This window comes from Alosa alosa, chromosome 4 (genome assembly GCF_017589495.1).
Source record: "Alosa alosa isolate M-15738 ecotype Scorff River chromosome 4, AALO_Geno_1.1, whole genome shotgun sequence".
NCBI classification, from domain to species: Eukaryota; Metazoa; Chordata; class Actinopteri; order Clupeiformes; family Clupeidae; genus Alosa; species Alosa alosa.
In genome coordinates, this window is record NC_063192.1 from 26,034,355 (window position 1) to 26,054,704 (window position 20,350).

Sequence of the window (20,350 nt, forward strand, 5' to 3'; positions counted from 1 at the left end):
TGTTCTCGTGCTTTTTGTCCTCCCAGGCAAATGCCATGGCGACGTCGGCGGGCACGGTGTCGGAAGACGCGGTGGAGGACGAGGGCGAGGGCAACCTGTCGTGCAGCTCCTCCGAGATGTCCAAGCTGAGCTCCAAGAGTGCCAAGGAGCGCCGCAACCGCAAGAAAAAGTCGCGTCAGAAAGAGCTGGGCGAGGAGAAGGGCGACTACGAGAAGTTTGTCAAGTCCGAGTCGGACGATGGCATCAAGAAGAGTCGTTTCCGCTTCCCTGACAACCGGCTGGGCCGCCGGACCTCCATCATGAACCAGGTGAGCGAGGGTGGTGGTGGAGGAGACTGCACCTCAGGGATGGTGGAGTGGATGAATTTGCCGATGACACTCAGAGCTCCAGTGTAACTCTTATTTTGGTTCACATTCTTCTCTCTTCTCCTCTTCAACTTCCTCCTCTCCTCTTTTCATTCCTCTTTCTCTTCTTTCTCTCCGCTCTATCTCTCCTACTATCTTACCCTCCTTTTCTCTTCTACTCATCCTCTTATCACCTGTTTCCTACTCCTCTCCCTGCTTTCCATCTCCTGTCCTCTATCTCCCTCTCTCCTTGCTGCTTTTCCTTTCTTCTCCTCTCTCTCTCACTCTTTCTCTCTCTCTCTCTCTCTCTCTCTCTCTCTCTCTCACTCTTTCTCTCCCTCTCTCCTCTACTCCTCTACAGTCTCTGCTCAGCATCCCCGGCTCCCCGTTCCTGTCGCGCCACAACAGCAAGAGCAGCATCTTCAGCTTCAAGCGCGGCAAGGACGGCGGCTCGGAGAACGAGTTCGCCGACGACGAGCACAGCACGGTGGAGGAGTGCGAGGAGCGCCGCAACTCGCTCTTCAGCCCGTACCGCCGCAGCAGCTACAGCGGCTACAACTACGGCAAGCGCAACAGCACGGTGGACTGCAACGGCGTGGTCTCCCTGATCGGCCCCGGGCCCGGCGGACGCCTTCTGCCTGAGGTGATAATAGATAAGGCAGCTACTGACGACAGTGTAAGGAAGGAATCTCAATTACAGGATGAGTCTAGGCATGATAGCACCCCCTCCCTCTTGCACCTTTCTTTTTCTCTATACTTTCTTTGACGTCGGTTGTTTTGGCTCAGGGTTCTTTCTAAATAATTCTTGTCACTTTCACACTCATCTCTAGTGATGGGCAAATGAAGCTTTGGTGAACCACTGAACCACAGCAGTGTGAACCTAGCGACACTAGCTATAAAGCAAAAAGATGGCCGCCACACATACATTTTTCAACATAAAAGTCCTTAGCAAACCAATATTTTTTTGGTTACATATACTGGTTTGGGTAAGGACTTTTATGTTGAAAAATAATGGAAGCCATATTGGATTTTTTCATTAGTGTTGCTAGCTTCACACTGCTGTGGTTTAGTGGTTCACCACAGCTTCATTTGCCCATCACTACTTATCTCCCTCTCACTCTCTTTCTCTCTTGTGTCTGATAGTGGGCTGATTTTTATCCTCTTCTCCATCACTTTTCTCCTCCTTCCTCCTGCTTCACCCTCTTCATGTTCTTTAGCTCTCACCTTCACTGGTGCTGTATACCACATCTACCTCTAATACATAGCTATTCCTTTAACATGAATCCCATTTCGGATCAAATGAGGTTTGATTTTAGCCTGACGTAGTCATACTCAATTCTAGTCAGAATATGAGTCTGATACTGCTCCATCAGGACGTAATTATGGGGCGTGTTTCAACCAATACAGGGGGGGAATGCCTCTGCACTCAATTGGATAGACCTAACCAATCAGAGCAACAAAATAGCTTACCGTGAGGTGTAGGAAGAAAACACACGAACCATCCTTCTTCTCCTATATCCCCTCCGTTTTTAAAAATAATTCTGTTGAACAGTGATATGCTACAAACATGTTAAACAGCTGGGAAAAGGCTGTCATAAAATCCCTCGAACAGGTGGTCAATCAGAGATTTCAAACGAACGAGGGAACATGTCGCAATGCAACAGCGCTGTTTTCCCTTGATGAAAGTGAAACCACGAGTTTTCCCACATCTCAACTTTGGCCAAAGTTTTCAGAAATAATCGTTTTCAGTGATACAAACTCATTAAATAATATGAATTTTCAATATGGGGTCTTAAACGCCATGTATCCTTCTAGCCACAGCGTTTTTTGTTTCAAACATAAGCCCTAATCTAAGCGTGCTCAGATGACGTGATAGACCAGACGCTGTTGCTCACCTGTCCATCATCGTAAAGCCTGATTTGATTGGTCCGCCTGAGATAGGGGGAGCATACTTCCACCACAATGAAGCAATGCCAGACCGAACTTCCCGACCTCAGTTGTGGGCGGGACTAAGTTCGGAATGGCACCCAGGCTAGTTTGATTTTGCAATTTATAGTAGAAAATTAGTATTTTCAATAAAATGGCATCAAATGTTAAGAGCAATGCCCTTAATGATTTCATGTTGTGTGTGTTATCACAGACACATGCTTGGTCTGACATTTAGCTCTTAATTTGACGTGTGGTTTGTAAAACACACTCCATTGTTCACTCTTCACACATTCTGTACATTCTGTAAAAAACCTTATTTGTAGCTCGCAAGACAGGACACATAGTGCACACAGTGATGTTTTATATATGGACACAAATGATTCTTCTCCCTTTCCCTTCATAGGGAGACATAACGTTGCTTAGACATCCTGGTAGCGTTTCTTTTGATGCTATCAGACATAGCAGTGGCACATGTGCAACACGAGGAGACATATTGATGGCCATTAGTGGCCACCATTAGCATTTCTTGGCGGTGAGAGCTCAACAAAATGCTATTATGGGCTAAGAAATGTCTTTATCCATTTGGTTTGGATGTGAGGCAGAATGTTGTTCCACAAAACAAACTCCAGTCACACTCCTGTATCACTGTCCTTGTCTGACCCCTATTATGTTTATCTCATTGGTCATTTCTCTGTCTGCGGTATGTGCGTTATCAGTGGGGAATACATTCACCACACTTAAATGAGATCCATTTCTCACACCTTACCCAGACATTTCAGCAGAGTTTATTTGCATGCTACCCCACGCCCTGACCTGGATTTATGTTTACGGTGACTCTGCGAAATCTAATTTGCTAATATATGAACGGCTCACTGGGTTTTGCCCATCATTCTCTCTCACTCTGTTCCCTTATCTGCTACCCCTCCGCCCTCAGTCATTCTCTCTCCATCCATCTCTCTCTCCATGTCACTCTGTTTCCCTCTCTTTCTTTCTACCTCCCTCTCTCCCTGACGTGATTTTGTGAAATATTGGCAGCCATGTTGTCAGGCTGTGCTGCTGTGTAGGCAGTGGGGGTAGTCTCTGGGCTTGCTCCTCTCTCCTCTCCTCTCCTCTCCTCTCCTCTCCTCTCTTCTCCTCGCTTGACCACATCTGTGGTAGGAGGAGTGGAGGGGTAGGAGTCAGAGAGAGGGACCACCCCTCTGACATCAGCAGCCCCTCACTAAATCCTGTCGCTGTCAGCACGACAACCCATCCAATCAGTCCCACCAATGTCACGCCATCTGCCTCTCTATAGCTTTTTGTCTTTTGAAACCAACCAGGGCCCTTCTGCCCTTTCATTGTCTCTTCTTCTTTATCTCCTTTTCACTCTCTCTTCACTGTTCCCTTTTTCCTGATTTATTTTTTTATTTGTCTTTCCATATATATATTTTTTTTTTTTTTTTTTCCGCTTTGTCTTTTCAAACAACAAAACAACCTTGAAAAAAAACGCCAGCGACAATATTCTGTTCTCCTCTTCCCTCTGGTAGTTAGCATGGTAGTTTGACATCCTAACTCCTCTCTCTCTCTCTCTCTCTGTGTCTTTCTCTTTCTCTCTCTCTCTGTCTCTCTCTCTGTCTCTCTCTCTCTCTCTCTCTTAACCTGGAGCTTCTTTGTAACCGTTGTAGTCTGTCTCACTCCAGCATGAGAAAAAAGTGAATGGGGTGTTCCTCCCTCTGCCTTCTGTTCTCTCTAACTCTTGTGCATGGTGCCGATGCTGATCTGATGCACGCCGACTGGTCGACCCTCCCCCTGTGCTGTGCACGGGGGTCGGAGGTGTGGAGGCTTCAGGGCACATGTGGCACTGAGCTCAGGACAAAAAGAGAGAGATGCACATTTTAACAAAAATACACACAGTGGTGCTGTAGCAGTTATATAACACAGCAACACGTCCCATAAACACCCTCTTCAAAATGCGTCATAAGCACTCCCATTAAGTGCAGTCAGAGCTGTCATACTTCAAAAAGCATGATGTATGTTCATTGTTAAAATGCTCATAACAATTTGTTGCTCTATTAACATCCTAGGAAATAATGTTACTTGCCAATTCATAGATCATTTTGACCATTCTGTAGCAAATATTACATGCTACACAAAGGATTGACATGCAAAGAATTAGGTACAACATTCTGAATAACAAGTTTAGTGTTGTACTTATGTTCATGTCGTATTATGAAAAGAGGATTTATTGGATGTTTTGCCAACAGTGTGGAAATTCCCTGTTCATTATTTTATCATTTTGCAAAGTTCAATACCTAAATACTTAGTGTCATCCACCATAATGTTTGAGTTTTTAGTTCCAGAAAAAACACTGTATGTCCTGCCATGGTATTGTGACCAACACCATTACCATGACACATATCTGTCATTACACATAACGACACACATACAGTAATGGTATATGAGTGGTGCATTGATGTCTTCCACCATTACTCCAAACATCTCGTCCCAGTGCTCCTCTTTGACTGAAGCCTGCATGTTTTCTCCATGTGAAATTGCGACACATATCTGTCATTACACATAACGACACACATACAGTAATGGTATATGAGTGGTGCATTGATGTCTTCCACCATTACTCCAAACATCTCGTCCCAGTGCTCCTCTTTTGACTGAAGCCTGCATGTTTCTCCATGTGAAATTGCATTGATCATGTATTAAGGATGGGTTCTAAATAGCCTACTAATGTTAAGTGTACTACTGTGCTAACCAAACCCCTCTCTCTGCTCCTCTGTTGTAAATCTCTCCTCCCACCACTAGTGGTGCTGTTGTGAGTGGTTGTTTTTGATCTTATATTTCCTTCCAGCAGCAAACTACTGAGGTGGAGATTAAGAAGAAACTCTCTGGCTCTCTCATGGTTTCTGTGGACCAACTCAACACCTCATTTGGGCGCAAAGAACGAGCAAACAGTGTCATGAGCGTGGCGACCAACACACTAGTGGAGGGTACGGCCCTAGACTTTTATTACTTATCCCACTGTAAATACTCAGCTCCATGAAGAGATTTAATCCAAGATAGTCCAAGATGGAACAGACCATTAAACAAACACCATTTAGATATTGTAATTCCATCTGGAAGGCCAGTGAAGATCAGGTTCAGTTTTCGGAAGGCCAGATGACTTCAGTGTTGTTTCGTTTGTTCTTTCTTTCTTTCTTTCTTTCTTTCTTTCTTTCTTTCTTTCTTTCTTTCCTTCTCTACTGTCTTGTTGAGCACTACAGAACTGGAGGAGTCCCAGCGGAAGTGTCCTCCATGCTGGTACAAGTTCTCCAACACCTTCCTGATCTGGGAATGCTGTCCGATATGGATCGAAATCAAGAGGATCACGCTAATGATTGTGATGGATCCATTCGTGGACCTGGCCATCACTATCTGCATCGTGCTCAACACCCTCTTTATGGCCATGGAGCACTACCCCATGACGCCACATTTTGAACATGTGCTGAGTGTGGGCAATCTGGTGAGAGGCTGTGCATTTGTTGCAGTTGTTATGATTTTTCTGTTCTTTATAGTTTTGAGTTGAAAGAATGGCAGCTAATGAAGGTATCAGGACGTCTCTTGTCAGTTGATAAAAGAGAAAGGTCCCTTCCTCAGGAGTCCACCCCCACACAAGCTTCTTCTGCCTGGGGACTGCCACCCAGCACACAGGCCTTTTTTACACAGCGTCTCGAGTGACTGGAGGGACTATTTTCTCTCTAGCTCTCACTTGTCTCTGTCTCTGTCTCTGTGCAGTGCTCACTCCCTAGCAGCTTTCCCTGTTGTTCCTTTCCTCTGACTTCTCTCCTTTTGCTCTTCTCCCCATCTCTTTTTAACCTTGATTGCATTACATATTGAATACCTTCTTTTAACCTGGGTTGCATACCTTCCTTTCTCTCTCTCTCTCTCTCTCTCTGTGTGTTTGTGTGTGTAGGAGTGTGTGTGTGTGAGTGAGGTAGCTAGTGGGAGGGTTGCATTAATATTTCATCTCGCCTGATTGATTAGCATCTCTAAAATGGTGCCCGAATCATAGCAACGGAGCTCAGTATGTCTGTGGCTCTGCTTCACTACAGTAATTTCCTGTGTGTTAGCTGCATTGTGTATACACCGCAGGACAGTGTTTATGCAAACCAAAACCGTATTGATGCCATATTAACTGCCCCCGCGTATTAACCTCATAGCTGAAGAAATTTTGCAAAATTAATGTATAACCGCAGCTAATAGTTGAGAAATTACGGTATAGTCCAGAATTCTGACTTCGGTACATGCATCTTTAACACAGGAGTGTGGTTATTGTTGAAGTCATGTCACAAGATATTTTGTATTCAGTCACTCCAGTATGCATGCTTCAGTAGTGTTTCTGTGTGAGAATGTGTGTATGATGTGTGTACACACCTGTATGTGTTTGTGTGTGAGTATGTGTGTATAATGTGTGTAGGCCTACACACCTGTATGTATTTGTGTGTGAGTACTGTATGTGTGTATGATGTGTGTACACCTGCATGTGAATGTGTTTATGGATGTGTACACACCTGTGTGTGAGTGTGTGTGTTGAAGCAATGTCCTGACTGATTTACAGTAGATGAAGAATTAGATGAAGAACTTTGCAGAGAGTCTGGCCTAGATCCATAGGCAAACGTTTATTTCCGGGTGGGAGGGCACAGTTTGAGGTTTAAAATCATTAGAGTTCCTTTGAACCGCTTTGAACCAATCATAACAACCGGCGTTTCGTCATACAGATAAGTTTCTCTGCATCACGCCCATAACAAGCAAGCGTGCATCTTATCAGCAGTCACACGTTTCATCTGCGTAACTCTCACCAAAATGCATCATATGGTGTTTTTGATGCAATCACATCAAAATCGCTGTTTTTCAAACACTAAGAAGGCTCAACACAACATGAAACTTTGATCGAAGTATCATCAGTGTCTCTACACATGAACTCGAGCATTGAGAACATTGTTGGTGTACACAGAGTTTACTAAAAGAAAGGTTTTGAACAACTCGCTTGTTTTTTCTGCTCGCTGCCATCTTGCCATCTTGCAAGATGTGAGTTGTCCAAAATCTTTCTTTTTAGTAAACTATGTGTACATGAATAATGTTCTCAATGCTCGAGTTCATGTGTAGAGACACTGATGATGCTTCGATCAAAGTTTCATGTTATGTCGAGCCTTCTTGGTGTTTGAAAAATAGCGATTTTGACGCGACCATGTAGCCTACTAAACTAAAGTTTGACTTGGGTATGTTCGTATTTCAAGTGACAAAATTAAGGTATGACAAAGCTGACGATATAACATCCTACTCGACTGTGACTTCGTTCATGAAACTGCTGTTAATAGGCTAAACTAGAAAGAGCTAAAATAACTCACACCAACCTTATTTGCGCCTTTTATTCACATTTGCTCAAAGATTTCATAAATCCTCGAAATTTCATTTTCGTTGATGTATTCCAAGCGGTCTGCTTTGGGGGTGGGACGTAGTAATTGAAAGGCCATGCCTGTGTAACGTAATCGCTCTCAGGGACGCCCTCTGTTCGCTGGTTGGGTCGGCTGCCCAACTACCGAAGGGCGAATCAACCTATTCCAGATGGAGTAATGTAGGGAAAAGAAATCGAGCGGAAGTACGTAGGACGCAGAGGCCAGGCTAGCTTTCTGTACAAGCAACAAATCAAACCAGTTATAACCAGTGAATGTGAATGTAATGCTGACACTAAAGTACAAATGAACAGGGTTGCATATTTTAGATGACCTCCTAACAAAGTTTTGACTGTGTCAACAGTGGTGTCACTTTTCAAGAATGACCATTTTTGAAAGATTGAAAAACACAACATACAGTAAAAATACTTTTCCTAGTAATGAAATAGAAGAAAATAAATATTTAAAATGACTCTTAAGCAAAAGTTTCTTGACGGTAGAAAATAACCTTAACACTGTCAATTTTGCTCCAGCCCCCTTTTCATAATGAAGTCATAATGAATATGTGTTTTATATTTATATATATTTATATGTTTTGTATGTTTATATATTTATATTTTAACACGCATGTTTTGCTGCTCGGTATTCATCTTACCCTGGCACTTGGCTGGGCCTGGATGACTCATCCTGTCTGACATCACAGGCTCTGGAAGCCCCTTCAGGAGGCGAGGCCACCGCGGGCACCTTGGCGTAGCGGGCTGCATGACTAAGCGCGTCCTTCAGCCACCGATAGGACAGACGCACCCCGCTGTGCCCGCTGATCACGACAGGCTTTGCAAAGCCCCTGCTCTCAGCCACAGGAGTGTTTAGTAATTTAGATCAGAAGGCGCCTCAGGAGGAAAGATGCCCTAAGAGCCGGAAGATGATAAACAGTAGCCTGCGACCTACCCATGACCTCAGACTAGAAGGCTGTTTGGGCATGGAAGTTTCTCTAATGATAATAATAAATAGTATGTAACAATGATAATTTCCCATTCTTTCACAAAGGGTTAGCAAGTTTTAACTTATTCAAGCACAGCATGTTTTATTGTGTCTGTGTGTCCTTGCTTTGCTTTAGCAGACTTTGTTTTACCATAACAGACTTTTTGAGAGTAACCTGCTTGTCTGTCTCTGCTCCAGGTGTTTACAGGGATTTTCACTGCCGAAATGTTTGCCAAACTGGTTGCTATGGACCCATACTACTACTTCCAAGAGGGCTGGAACATCTTTGACGGCTTCATTGTGAGCTTGAGCTTAATGGAGCTGGGTCTGGCCAACGTTGAAGGGCTGTCTGTCTTGCGATCATTCCGTTTGGTAAACAGTCTAGATCTTTTCCATCTTTCTAAATAACTCTAATTTCTGTCTAATTTGGCTTATTTAAAGATGTTGGATCGCTTTGTCCTACCTTATTTGATTATTAATAATAACACTTGCATGAATATGAATCAACTCACGTGTGATTGTGTATCGTTCTCTCTGCCCCAACCCCCATCTGACTCGGCCAGCTGAGAGTGTTCAAACTGGCCAAGTCGTGGCCCACTCTCAACATGCTGATCAAGATTATCGGGAACTCTGTGGGTGCCCTGGGGAACCTGACCCTGGTGCTGGCCATCATCGTCTTCATCTTCGCCGTGGTGGGCATGCAGCTGTTCGGCAAGAACTACAAGGACTGCGTGTGCAAGATCGCCCAGGACTGCGAGCTGCCCCGCTGGCACATGAACGACTTCTTCCACTCCTTCCTCATCGTGTTCCGTGTGCTCTGCGGCGAGTGGATCGAGACCATGTGGGACTGCATGGAGGTGGCCGGCCAGTCCATGTGCCTCATCGTCTTCATGATGGTCATGGTCATCGGCAATCTGGTGGTAAGGGCACAATACCCAAAACTAGGCCAAACTAAGGAAGCCTACTGACAACCATTTACAGTAAAACCCTACATGCTGAGATCAGGGCTTCCATGATAGTGTTGTGTTCATACATAATGAGGTGGCAGATTTGGTGATATCTTGAAATCACCAACGATCCCAATGATGTGATTTCTAATATATATGTAAAAGACACGTCCAGATTGTTGATGTAGGGGGCAGGTGAGCATGTCTGAGTATATGGGTATGGCCTTCCTCCAGGTGTTGAACCTCTTCCTTGCCTTGCTGCTGAGCTCGTTCAGTGCGGACAACCTGGCGGCGACCGATGACGACGGCGAGATGAACAACCTCCAGCTGGCCGTCATCCGCATGAAGCTGGGCATCGCCTGGGCCAAGGCCAAGGCGCGGCATGTGGTGGCTGTCGCCCTAAAACGCAAGGTGACTGACGAGGACGACATGTACGACAAGAAGCTCAACTGCATCGCCAACCACACGGGCGTAGACATCAACCGCGATCTGGACTACCAAAACGGCACCACCAGCGGCATCGGCAGCAGCGTGGGCAAGTACATGATCGACGAGGACCACATGTCCTTCATCAACAACCCCAACCTGACCGTGTGCGTGCCCATTGCTGTGGGAGAGTCGGACTTCGAGAACCTCAACACCGAGGACTTCAGCAGCGAGTCAGAGGCCGAGGGCAGCAAAGATGTGTGTGTGTGTGTGTGTGTGTGTGTGTGTGTGTGTGTGTGTGTGTGTTGGGGGAGCGAGGGAGAGGGTGGTGTGCATCTCCATTGCCCCATGTTGGGAACGCTGATGCAGATTGATAGAGAATGTAGACTCAGTTGAGCGTGAATGGCCAGTAGCACAAGCACAGGCTCAGTGGATGCCTCACTTCTGTCCCACAGTAAACAGGAGAGGGAGGGCACAGAATCAGCCAGCAAGGCTTCACATGAGTGCTGTTCACTCACACGGTTAGCAGCACTGTAAACAGCTTTCGTGACACACATCGTCTTGTTGATGTGTGTGTATATGTTTGTTTTCCCCGGCTACAAGATTTTCTTTTTGATCTAAGTTAAAAGTACACTATACGACATTTTTATCTTAATATAATCTACAAAGCCAATTTGATGGTAAAGGAACTTGTAAAATCGTTTAGCATAGCCATAGAGCATAGCCGTAGAGCATAGCCATAGAGCATAGCCATAGAGCATAGCCATAGAGCATAGCCATAGAGCATAGCCGTAGAGCATAGCCGTAGAGCATAGCCATAGCGGGTTGCTACCAAGATAACCAGTAATGCAACTTCTAGAGGGAGCTCTAGAGTCGCCAAAAACACCTGAACATGTACAGTATACCGTTAAGTAGCCATGAGAAAAATGCCCAGTCCTGTAGCTCCATAAGAGAGACCCATGGACCTTAGCCTTGACCATGAATCAGTTGTTTTACTGATTATCCGCAGACATAGCTAAGCACATGTCCACGCATGGTCAGGTAGAGGCCGAGGTACTGACAAGGGCCAGTATGAGTGCAGGGAGGACCCTGTGTGCTTCTACTCAGCCATCCATCACCTGTGGATTACCATAGAGCCGCTGTGTGAGATTATTTATGGCTATGTAATCAATAGAGTTACATCATCTGTTATGATCTAAGTTCTTAAGACATTTTAAGACATCTCTTTTAAATTATTCCGTTTTGTCATTTATGGAGTACATCTAGGGGTTTATCCAACTAGAAATGTTAGTGTTGTTGAACTAGTTATGTTAGCATCCTGATTGATGACTTTTTTTGGATTGAATAGCAATGAGTTGACATGAAAAATGAAGTGGGATGTCTGTACTCTGATCTCTACTAAATTACTTTTTTAAAGCAACTCTTGTGGAGCCCCTATTCTGCTGAGAGCTTGCTCTAGTGTAGGCCTGCTCCTGTAATGCCTTCTGTCTGTGCCTGCACAGCTAGAGGACACCAGCTCGTCAGAGGGCAGCACCATCGACATTAAGCCAGATGTAGAGGACGTGGTGGTGGCAGAGGTCGTGGAGGAGTACGTGGAGCCGGATGCCTGCTGGACAGAAGGTACAGAGCTCTTCACCTGCAGTCCGTTACACACCACAGACTCCCAGGCTTATCAGAGGGAAGCAGTTGCACTGTTGACCCCTAGAGTGTCTGAGCGTCTGTCTGCATGGGAGGCTCCATTAAGGCTCTTTTGGACCCTGGGACCATCAGTGGCCACAGTCTCAGTGCAGTAATCCACTCTATGCACAGACGGCTCTTTTTCTCCCTTATTTCCGGTGCAGTGTTAGTGACAGCATCTTCTGTAATATTCTGCTCCTTACATGTTCACTCCGACAATGAATATCTTGTTTGCCCAATAATAAGTAAGGGATAATGTATTGTCCGCTGGTAATTATCAGAGAATAAGTCCCGACAGGGAGAACAGAACTTCGACGCGCAGCGGAGGGGTTTTGCTTCGACCTGAAGGGACTGTCATGTCGTTTTGAATCGCCTTTGACTACTCAGAGTGGCTGCCAACAGGCATACTGTAGGCTACTCAAACATGTCCTAAAACAACCCTTAACGTTTGTTTTAGTGTTAATTTCGTCAGACGAGACGAGAGGAAATATGTTCGTCAACAACCTTTTTTTTCATGACTAAGACGAGACGATGACGAGATGGCAGTAATGTCCTGAAACAGTGACTAAGACTCTCTTAAGATACATTATTGTTGACGAAAAAAGACGAGACTAAAATGTTTTGCATGAAATAAAAACTAAGATAAAATCTCTCTTCATTTTCGTCGACAAAATGAGAAGACAGAATATCTAGCTGTTACGTTTTTCAAAATATTCCGAATGAGTTCATAATGCAACAGCTTTCCTGTAGGCTAGTCTACGTGCTGTTGCTGCAACCCTGTGGCTGCAACCGCTAAACTACATGGAACAAGAACACTGGAGATTTCTGCCAGAGTTAGCAAACTAACTACCTAAGCTTTTATGCCACAATGCTACATACCCAGAAGTTGAAGCTTCTCTCATACAAATTAACATCCACCAGAATGTCCATACTAAAATGTTCATCATGTAATGTCAATTATTTAACTAGTTAGACTGATGATGCAAAGTTTGCTAGCAAGTAAGCTAATATGGAAAGTTAAGCTAGCAAGTTAGCTATGGCTAAGATGGAGATTCTGTTTGGGGAATGTGTTTGTTTAGATTTGCCATCTAGCCATCTGGGGAGTAAAAAACATTAATACTTTGGTCTCTGACAGTTTTTTTTCTCAAACTTTTTCAGTTTCAGGACCACTTAACTAACCTAGCTAAAAAAAAAAAATTAGAACTTCAACAGTAGCCTATAATCAGTCTACACTATAGGCCTACTCACTAAACCACCTTGCTTATTGTCTTTGCATTTTGCTTATTGTGTGGATTCATACTGTATGATTTAAACTGGCATATCTTACATAGACAGTGTTGCAGAACTGTTTTTACATACAAGTTGGTTCAATATTGCAAACAACTCATCTATATTATATTTTTACCACGTGGTGCTTTCCTTGGACCACTTGGGATAGCTTCTTGGACCACCAGTGATTCCGGACCACACTTTGAGAAACACTGGTCTACGAATATGACAGTGGTCCAGTCAAATCTTTACTGTCTATGGTCAAATCCCAGCCGAGCTATAACTGGCTCGACTTACCTGCATGTAAACATACTGACTGACAAAAAAATCAGAATGAGTAATTATAACAGGCGAAGAGTAGCCCTGTGGACCGCATAATATTGTTGGAAAAATTGAGATGTGTGACACTGTGTTGACACTATTTCACTCAAATGGTAATCAGAAATAATTTGTTATAAAAAAAAAAAGACTAAAATGTGTAGACTAAAACTGACTAAGACTAAGATACCTTTAGTTTTCTTTTTTGACTAAAACTAGACTAAAATGACAAGACTTTTAGAATCGACTAAAACTTGACTAACAAAATTATATTTGAATGACTAAAATATGACAAAGACTAAAAAAGGACATTTCGTCACAAGACTAAGACTAAGACTAAATTAAAAAATAGGTGACAAAATTAACACTAGTTTGTTTTCAAAACTGTGCAACTCACCAAGTGGTTAGTGGTGTTCGTTGATTATTAAAAGCAAATATATCGGCGCAATGTATGATTTCCAGCCGTCTTATTTGCTATTGTAGAACTATTTATTCAGACACCTCACAACCATCAGTCAGTATTTGAACCCTGAAGCATGGGGGTGTGGCGCAGTATCAACGTGCAATAAGTCTTCCAATAGAAATCAATGGGATTTTACAAAATGCCAAATAAAACATGACAGAAACTGTATTTCGCTACGCTACTTGTTTTGGAACATCAACGAGGTCCACAGGTCGAGACAGGACTAATCGTCAAAATTTCGGTGTCCACCACTCTAGTTCATCCAAAACAAACCAGAAAAAAGGGACTCAAAGTGCTAAATACCGGAATTTTCTTTTAACACAATGGGTCTTTAAAAATGATTTTGCTACCGTTTCGTGGCTTCTGCTGACAAAATAAATAGTTCGCCGCACAGATAGAACTTGACAGTTTCAGGTGTTGCATGGCAACTTATTACTAGCTGACTTCCACTTTCAATGAAATTCCATTGCAATAAGTGAACGGACTTCTTGCGGAGTGATGTGAAAGACATTAATCAGAAGCACAAAACCTGTTGCCATTGACAGCGGTCATTATATACTTTGCCGGTGATTATATACAGTAGATTTAACAGACCTCCGAACATTAATTCACTAGGTGCCCAACTGGGTCCATGTAGATTTTATTATGACCGCAAGAGCAGCTGGTGATCATATAGGTTTTAATCATTTTCTTTTTTTTTTTCTTTTAAGATGCCCAAATTCCGTCAATGATTCCCGGGACACTGAAAGACCGGGTACACTAAACTTGGTGGACATGTAACCCCACATGGATAGCATGGAACCATCGTTTTCGTTTTTGATCTGTAGCCCCCGCTGAATTGGACCCCGAAAGGAGGGTGGGGCGAACACAGTTTTCTGTGAATATCTCGAAAACCGTAGGGTTTAGGAGGACCATTTTTTTTTTTTGTATGTTGATCTCAAGGGGCCATGTCAACTCATTCCATAACCACTCATTTCATGTATAGCGCCACCTAGTTAAACACAAAAAAGTAAAATGAGGTGGTGTAATTGAAGGTATCTGTGACCTAACATAGTCAAAACTGCACGAAGGTGGAAGTGTAGGATCATTATGACACCCTCTGTATGCACGCCAAGTTTTGTGGAATTCCGTTTCATGGGGGCCCACAATAAATTAATTTATGTTACTATACACAACTGGCCTGTAGGTGTAGGAGACAGTTTTCTGAATATCTCGAGAACCGTAGGGCCCTAGGAGGTCCACCTTTTTTTTGTATGTTGGTCTTAGGGGGGCATGTCAACCCATCCCATTACCACTTATTTCATGTATAGCCACCTAGTTAAAAATTAAAAAAGCAAACAATTAGGTGTTTTTTCATCACAATATCTCTGGCTGACAAGGTCAAAACTGCACGAAATTAAAGGTGTAGGATCATTATGACACCCTCCGAATGCATGCCAAGTTTTGTGTACTTTCAGTCAATGGGGGCCCTACAATAAAATAACTTATGTGTACCAAGGATTCAGGGGACACTGAAAGACCGGGTGCACAAAACTTGGTGGGCATGTAACCCCACATGGATAGCATGGAACCATCTATTTTCGTTTTAATCTGCAGCCCCCGCTGGACTGGACCCCCAAAGGAGGGTAGGGCAGACACAGTTTTCTGTGAATATCTCGAAAACCGTGAGGGTTTAGGAGGACCATTTTTTTTGTATGTTGATCTCAAGGGGCCATGTCAACTCATTCCATAACCACTCATTTCATGTATAGCGCCACCTAGTTAAACACAAAAAGTAAAAATGAGGTGGTGTAATTGAAGGTATCTGTGACCTAACATAGTCAAAACTGCACGAAATTGGAAGTGTAGGATCATTATGACACCCTCTGTATGCACGCCAAGTTTTGTGGAATTCCGTTCATGGGGGGCCACACAATAAATTAATTTATGTTACTATACACCAACTGGCCTGTAGGTGGCCGGAGACAGTTTTCTGTGAATATCTCGAGAACCGTAGGGCCTAGGAGGTCCACCTTTTTTGTATGTTGGTCTTAAGGGGGGCATGTCAACCCATCCCATTACCACTTATTTCATGTATAGCGCCACCTAGTTAAAATTAAAAAGCAAAAAAATTAGGTGTTTTCATCACAATATCTCTGGCTGACAAGGTCAAAACTGCACGAAATTAAAAGTGTAGGATCATTATGACACCCTCCGAATGCATGCCAAGTTTTGTGTACTTTCGGTCAATGGGGGCCCTACAATAAAATAACTTATGTGTACATTTAGTGGCGTACACCAACAAGGATTCGGGACACTGAAAGACCGGGTGCACAAAACTTGGTGGGCATGTACCCCCACATGGATAGCATGGAACCGTCATTTTTTCGTTTTAATCTGCAGCCCCCGCTGGACTGGACCCCGAAAGGAGGGTAGGGCAGACACAGTTCTCTGTGGGCAGACACAGTTCTCTTTATGATATGTTGGTCTCAAGGGCCCACATCAACCTGGCTCATAATCACTCATTTGTGATTTGCACCCCGTAAAAAAAATTAAAATGCAATATTATTCTGCTTTAATCGCCCCTATCTTCAGTTAAGATGTTCAGAACTGCACCAAATTTGATGTGTATGATTGACCTGGCATTCTCTGGGGGTCTGGGGGTATGCCAAGTTTTGTAGAATTTCATCCATGGGGGGGGGGCTAAAAAAATTAGGTTATGTGTACATTTAGTGACTGTACACTCATTGGCCTGTAAATGGCGGTGCACACATATAAACATGCACACACACAGGCACCCACATACTATCGGTATTAGAACGGCCGATACATAATTACAAATTCAGTAGGATCAAAAGAAAGCCAAAATAAATATTCATCATCATCATCATGGCTGCATTTTCAGTATTGGCGATAAGTAGTCGTTTGTCCACTAGATGGCGCATCGTTGCAGTGAGACGTAATTTTGTTGGAAGTTAAAAGTGGGTTGGGGAAAAACAATGGACACTTCCTACAAGGACTGTAATTTACATAGCGAACATCTAATAAGGACAGGGCGATGTTCACATGAAGTGTAATTCCCATTTCTTCTTGAAGCCCGAAATAAATCTGAGGATGTTTATCGGACATGCTTGGTTTTTTTACTGCAGGTAAACGTTAATCTTGTAATATCAATAAGGACCTAGGTAATGTTACCGTTAAGCGTTGGTTGAGTGATGGAGGCCCATTTGATTGATTGCATTTGTAGAAAAATATAAATGCGGTTATACCAAGCAAATTGATAGCAGCACTGTTTGTATCTTTTCGACTGTCATTTATTGCACGTGCTACAAAATCATTCTGTGCAATGGAAGATTTACCAACGTTACACCGGTCTGATACAGTTTTGCCTATACATGCGTGAGACTGAGGCCTGTTTATTTTGTTTTAAGTGCGTGCAGGGGTGTGAGGGAATCGATGTGCTTTGATTCCAGCTTGGTAGTTGTAGTCTGTGAAATTAAAAAGCACGCGTGTGTGTGAAGTATCCAAACAATGACACCTTCATTTCATTATGGCTGCTTTTAGCAACACACCTTAAGCTACTGTGTAGTGGGTCCCATTTAGAAGTGGCTACTTCATTCGGCGCTTTCCTTGACTCATGGAGCTGCGTGAATGTTATTACAACTTTAAGCCAACGATATGGCAGTTTAAGTCCGGCTTGATACTGTAATTCGTAAGCCATTGGTTTCCAAAGGAGATTTTATTTGTGTCGCCAGCATAGCCTATTGACAATTTATGTTGTAAATAGGCCTACCTTATAATCCTACCTGTAGCTTAGGGAAGCTAACAGCTTTCTATTAGGATCTAGTTTGTTAGTTACAGTTTTGTCATAACTCCTAATGCATTTTTGCATTTAGAATAGCCAGAGCGTGTATATCTCAATCTGAAAATTAAACAATATCGGGTGCCTATGGACTAGGCTGGGTGAACCCAGCCTGATCTGCCCGCTATTTATTTTTGATTTCTTAAAAGATTGAGCTTGGTCTGATGAAAGCCAGACTAGCCATGGACCTCAGTTACACAATGCAAGGGAACATGAATCAGCCTATATTTGCGAACAATAACGGACAAAAGCTCTTCAACTTTGGCCCGTTAAAATGTGTATGAACAGTCTAGCGACGCATTTCATCAAGGCCCATTTGGACATGTCAGTTATTTGCACCACTGGTTAATGTAAAACAGCATTTCGTTTCAGACTACTGTTACTTAATTTGTGCATTAACAATAACGTTTCAGACTACTGTTACTTAATTTGTGCATTGACAATAAAGTATTACATGAACTAAAGATGACTAAAATCTTATGTAGAAGAAGAAACATTCACAAAAAATCCATCCATCCAAAAATGACCTTTGTTTTTGATAGCTGTTGAAAACGGCATGGAACTGACAGAGATGTTTTTGTTTATAAATACATAAAAAATAAAAAAATAAATAAATAACATTATGCTGATACCTTTTGCTTTTCCCAAATACAATGTAGCCTACAGGTGTAAGTGACCTTTCATCAATCCAGTTGCAATGGATGAACTGTGATGAACTGCCCTACTTGTGATTGTTTAGAGATTTTAAAGGTTTTATAACAATGCTACATCTTCTTTGGCTATTCTACAATCTATTCACCTTTTCAGCACCAGTAGGCTACTTTCTGTGCAGCCGCACACACACACTCAGGCATGCCAAACAAGCATACACAAAAGTTTCAAGAGTGGGGGATGGAGTAAAATATGGAGACAAATTGAAGTGTGATTTATTTTCGCGGAATGGATGTACAGGACTGAGCGGCGGTCATATTTTGTACCGCTATGCGGTACATCTAGTTTATTATCGTTTTAATCACCAAACTCTTAAATTATTAATGATGACCGGTTGGGGTTTTGGGACTAAAAAATGTGTTGTTTTTGGTAGGTTGCATCGCCCGTTACAAGTGCTGTGATGTGCCCATCACTGAAGGCTGGGGCAAGTACTGGTGGTTCCTGAGGAAGACCTGCTATCTCATTGTGGAGCACAACTGGTTTGAGACCCTCATCATCTTCATGATCTTGCTTAGCAGTGGAGCACTGGTGAGTTCCCTTTCATGAATAGATACACCTAGCCACTGGTCACAGAGTGATGGTGCAGTTTAAAAGTATAATTCCGTATATAATTCTAAAAATATAATCCAGTAACTTCTGTTAAAGAGTTTTACAAAAGCCCTGTGGCCAGTGTAAAGTCTTGTGTCCTCAACAACACTACAAAACAAAACACACAAATAGCCTCTCAGATCTAATTTCTCTTCTCTCTCTCTCTCTCTCTCTCTCTCTCTCTCTCTCTCTCTCTCACTCGGTTAACTCTCTGATGTATTGGGTAGCATGGTACGCTGTCCCAGCCAAATGGTTTCCTCCATGCTGTCTGAATTAGTCATTATCAGTCTGTCCACATTAAACTGGAGTATGCATCAGCCCACTGCTGAATGGGTCATTTTGTGTGTGTGTGTGTGTGTGTGTGTGTGTGTGTGTGTGTGTGTGTGTGTGTGTGTGTGTGTGCATGCACTGTAGAGGCTAAATGGGAGGGGGGGTTGGAGGACGGGCTGTCTGATTGGCTGATAGCGGTGCAGTCATCTTACTCATTATGGATGGCTGAGAGTGGGAGCCTGAACAGCAGTTCTGGGTGACGTGATTAATGGGCTGTACCATTTATCAAACGGAATAGAGGGGGAGTCTATTTCTGGTGCAGCAAAGAGGGAGCCTGGAGTATATGGTATCTTAAAAATGTGATGACACAAAGCATAAACTGTCATGAACTGAAAATGTGTCTCTTTTTATCTTGCAATCTGTCTGTTATCTACATGTCTTTATATTTCTATATTTGTCTGAGGAGAAGGATTTATTTGCCTTATTTAATGTAGGTTTGATATAGTTGTATAGATAGTAATAAGATAGTTCTCCCTTCTGTATTCTCCACCATGTGCTGTCTTATTGGTTTATTCATTAGAAGGTGTGCCTCTTACTTCAGAATTTGAAGATGCATCCACGTGGCCTGTGTGTGATGACTTGTTTTTGTTCCTTAGGCCTTTGAGGATGTGTACATTGAGCAGAGGAAGACCATCCGTGTCGTCCTAGAGTACGCCGACAGAGTGTTCACCTACATCTTCATCCTGGAGATGCTGCTCAAGTGGGTGGCCTATGGGTTTGTCAAGTATTTCACCAACGCTTGGTGCTGGCTGGACTTCTTCATCGTAGATGTAAGTCAACCTGTCCATTTTCTCTCTGTCTACAGACATGATTTGGACAGCAGCAGTTTGGAAAACCCTCCTGTACACCTTGTTGAAGAATTGGGTTCATTGTTAACAGTTTTATTTTAGCCCAGGCACTAGGCATCTATCTTAGCTATGGAATGCAGCCACCACAAGTTTGCTTTTAGAACATCAGTGTAGCTATTTTCCAAGACATATTTTCATTTCAATTTTTAATAAAAAAGATCATTTTTAATGTTTCTGAATGCTTTTTAGAAATAGCAGACACATCAAATTGAGTCTCTCAGATGTCAGTTTAAGTGGAAAGGAGTTATAGAACAT

At 43.0% G+C, this 20,350-nt stretch overlaps 1 protein-coding gene across 10 annotated transcripts in view; it reads left to right on the plus strand.

Annotated features, from left to right (window-relative positions):
- Window positions 1-20,350, plus strand: part of scn8aa (sodium channel, voltage gated, type VIII, alpha subunit a) — a 67,296-nt gene that overhangs the window by 29,540 nt on the left and 17,406 nt on the right. For 4 of the 10 annotated variants that reach the window (XM_048241515.1, XM_048241514.1, XM_048241517.1 and 1 more), the window contains exons 11-20: window positions 27-308; window positions 706-1,020; window positions 5,116-5,254; window positions 5,528-5,766; window positions 8,876-9,049; window positions 9,241-9,597; window positions 9,859-10,308; window positions 11,553-11,670; window positions 18,703-18,857; window positions 19,844-20,017. In XM_048241515.1, coding sequence (XP_048097472.1) covers window positions 27-308; window positions 706-1,020; window positions 5,116-5,254; window positions 5,528-5,766; window positions 8,876-9,049; window positions 9,241-9,597; window positions 9,859-10,308; window positions 11,553-11,670; window positions 18,703-18,857; window positions 19,844-20,017 — 2,403 coding nt within the window. The remainder of the gene's footprint in view (window positions 1-26; window positions 309-705; window positions 1,021-5,115; window positions 5,255-5,527; window positions 5,767-8,875; window positions 9,050-9,240; window positions 9,598-9,858; window positions 10,309-11,552; window positions 11,671-18,702; window positions 18,858-19,843; window positions 20,018-20,350) is intronic. The other 6 variants (XM_048241519.1, XM_048241518.1, XM_048241521.1 and 3 more) reach the window with 3 other exon arrangements.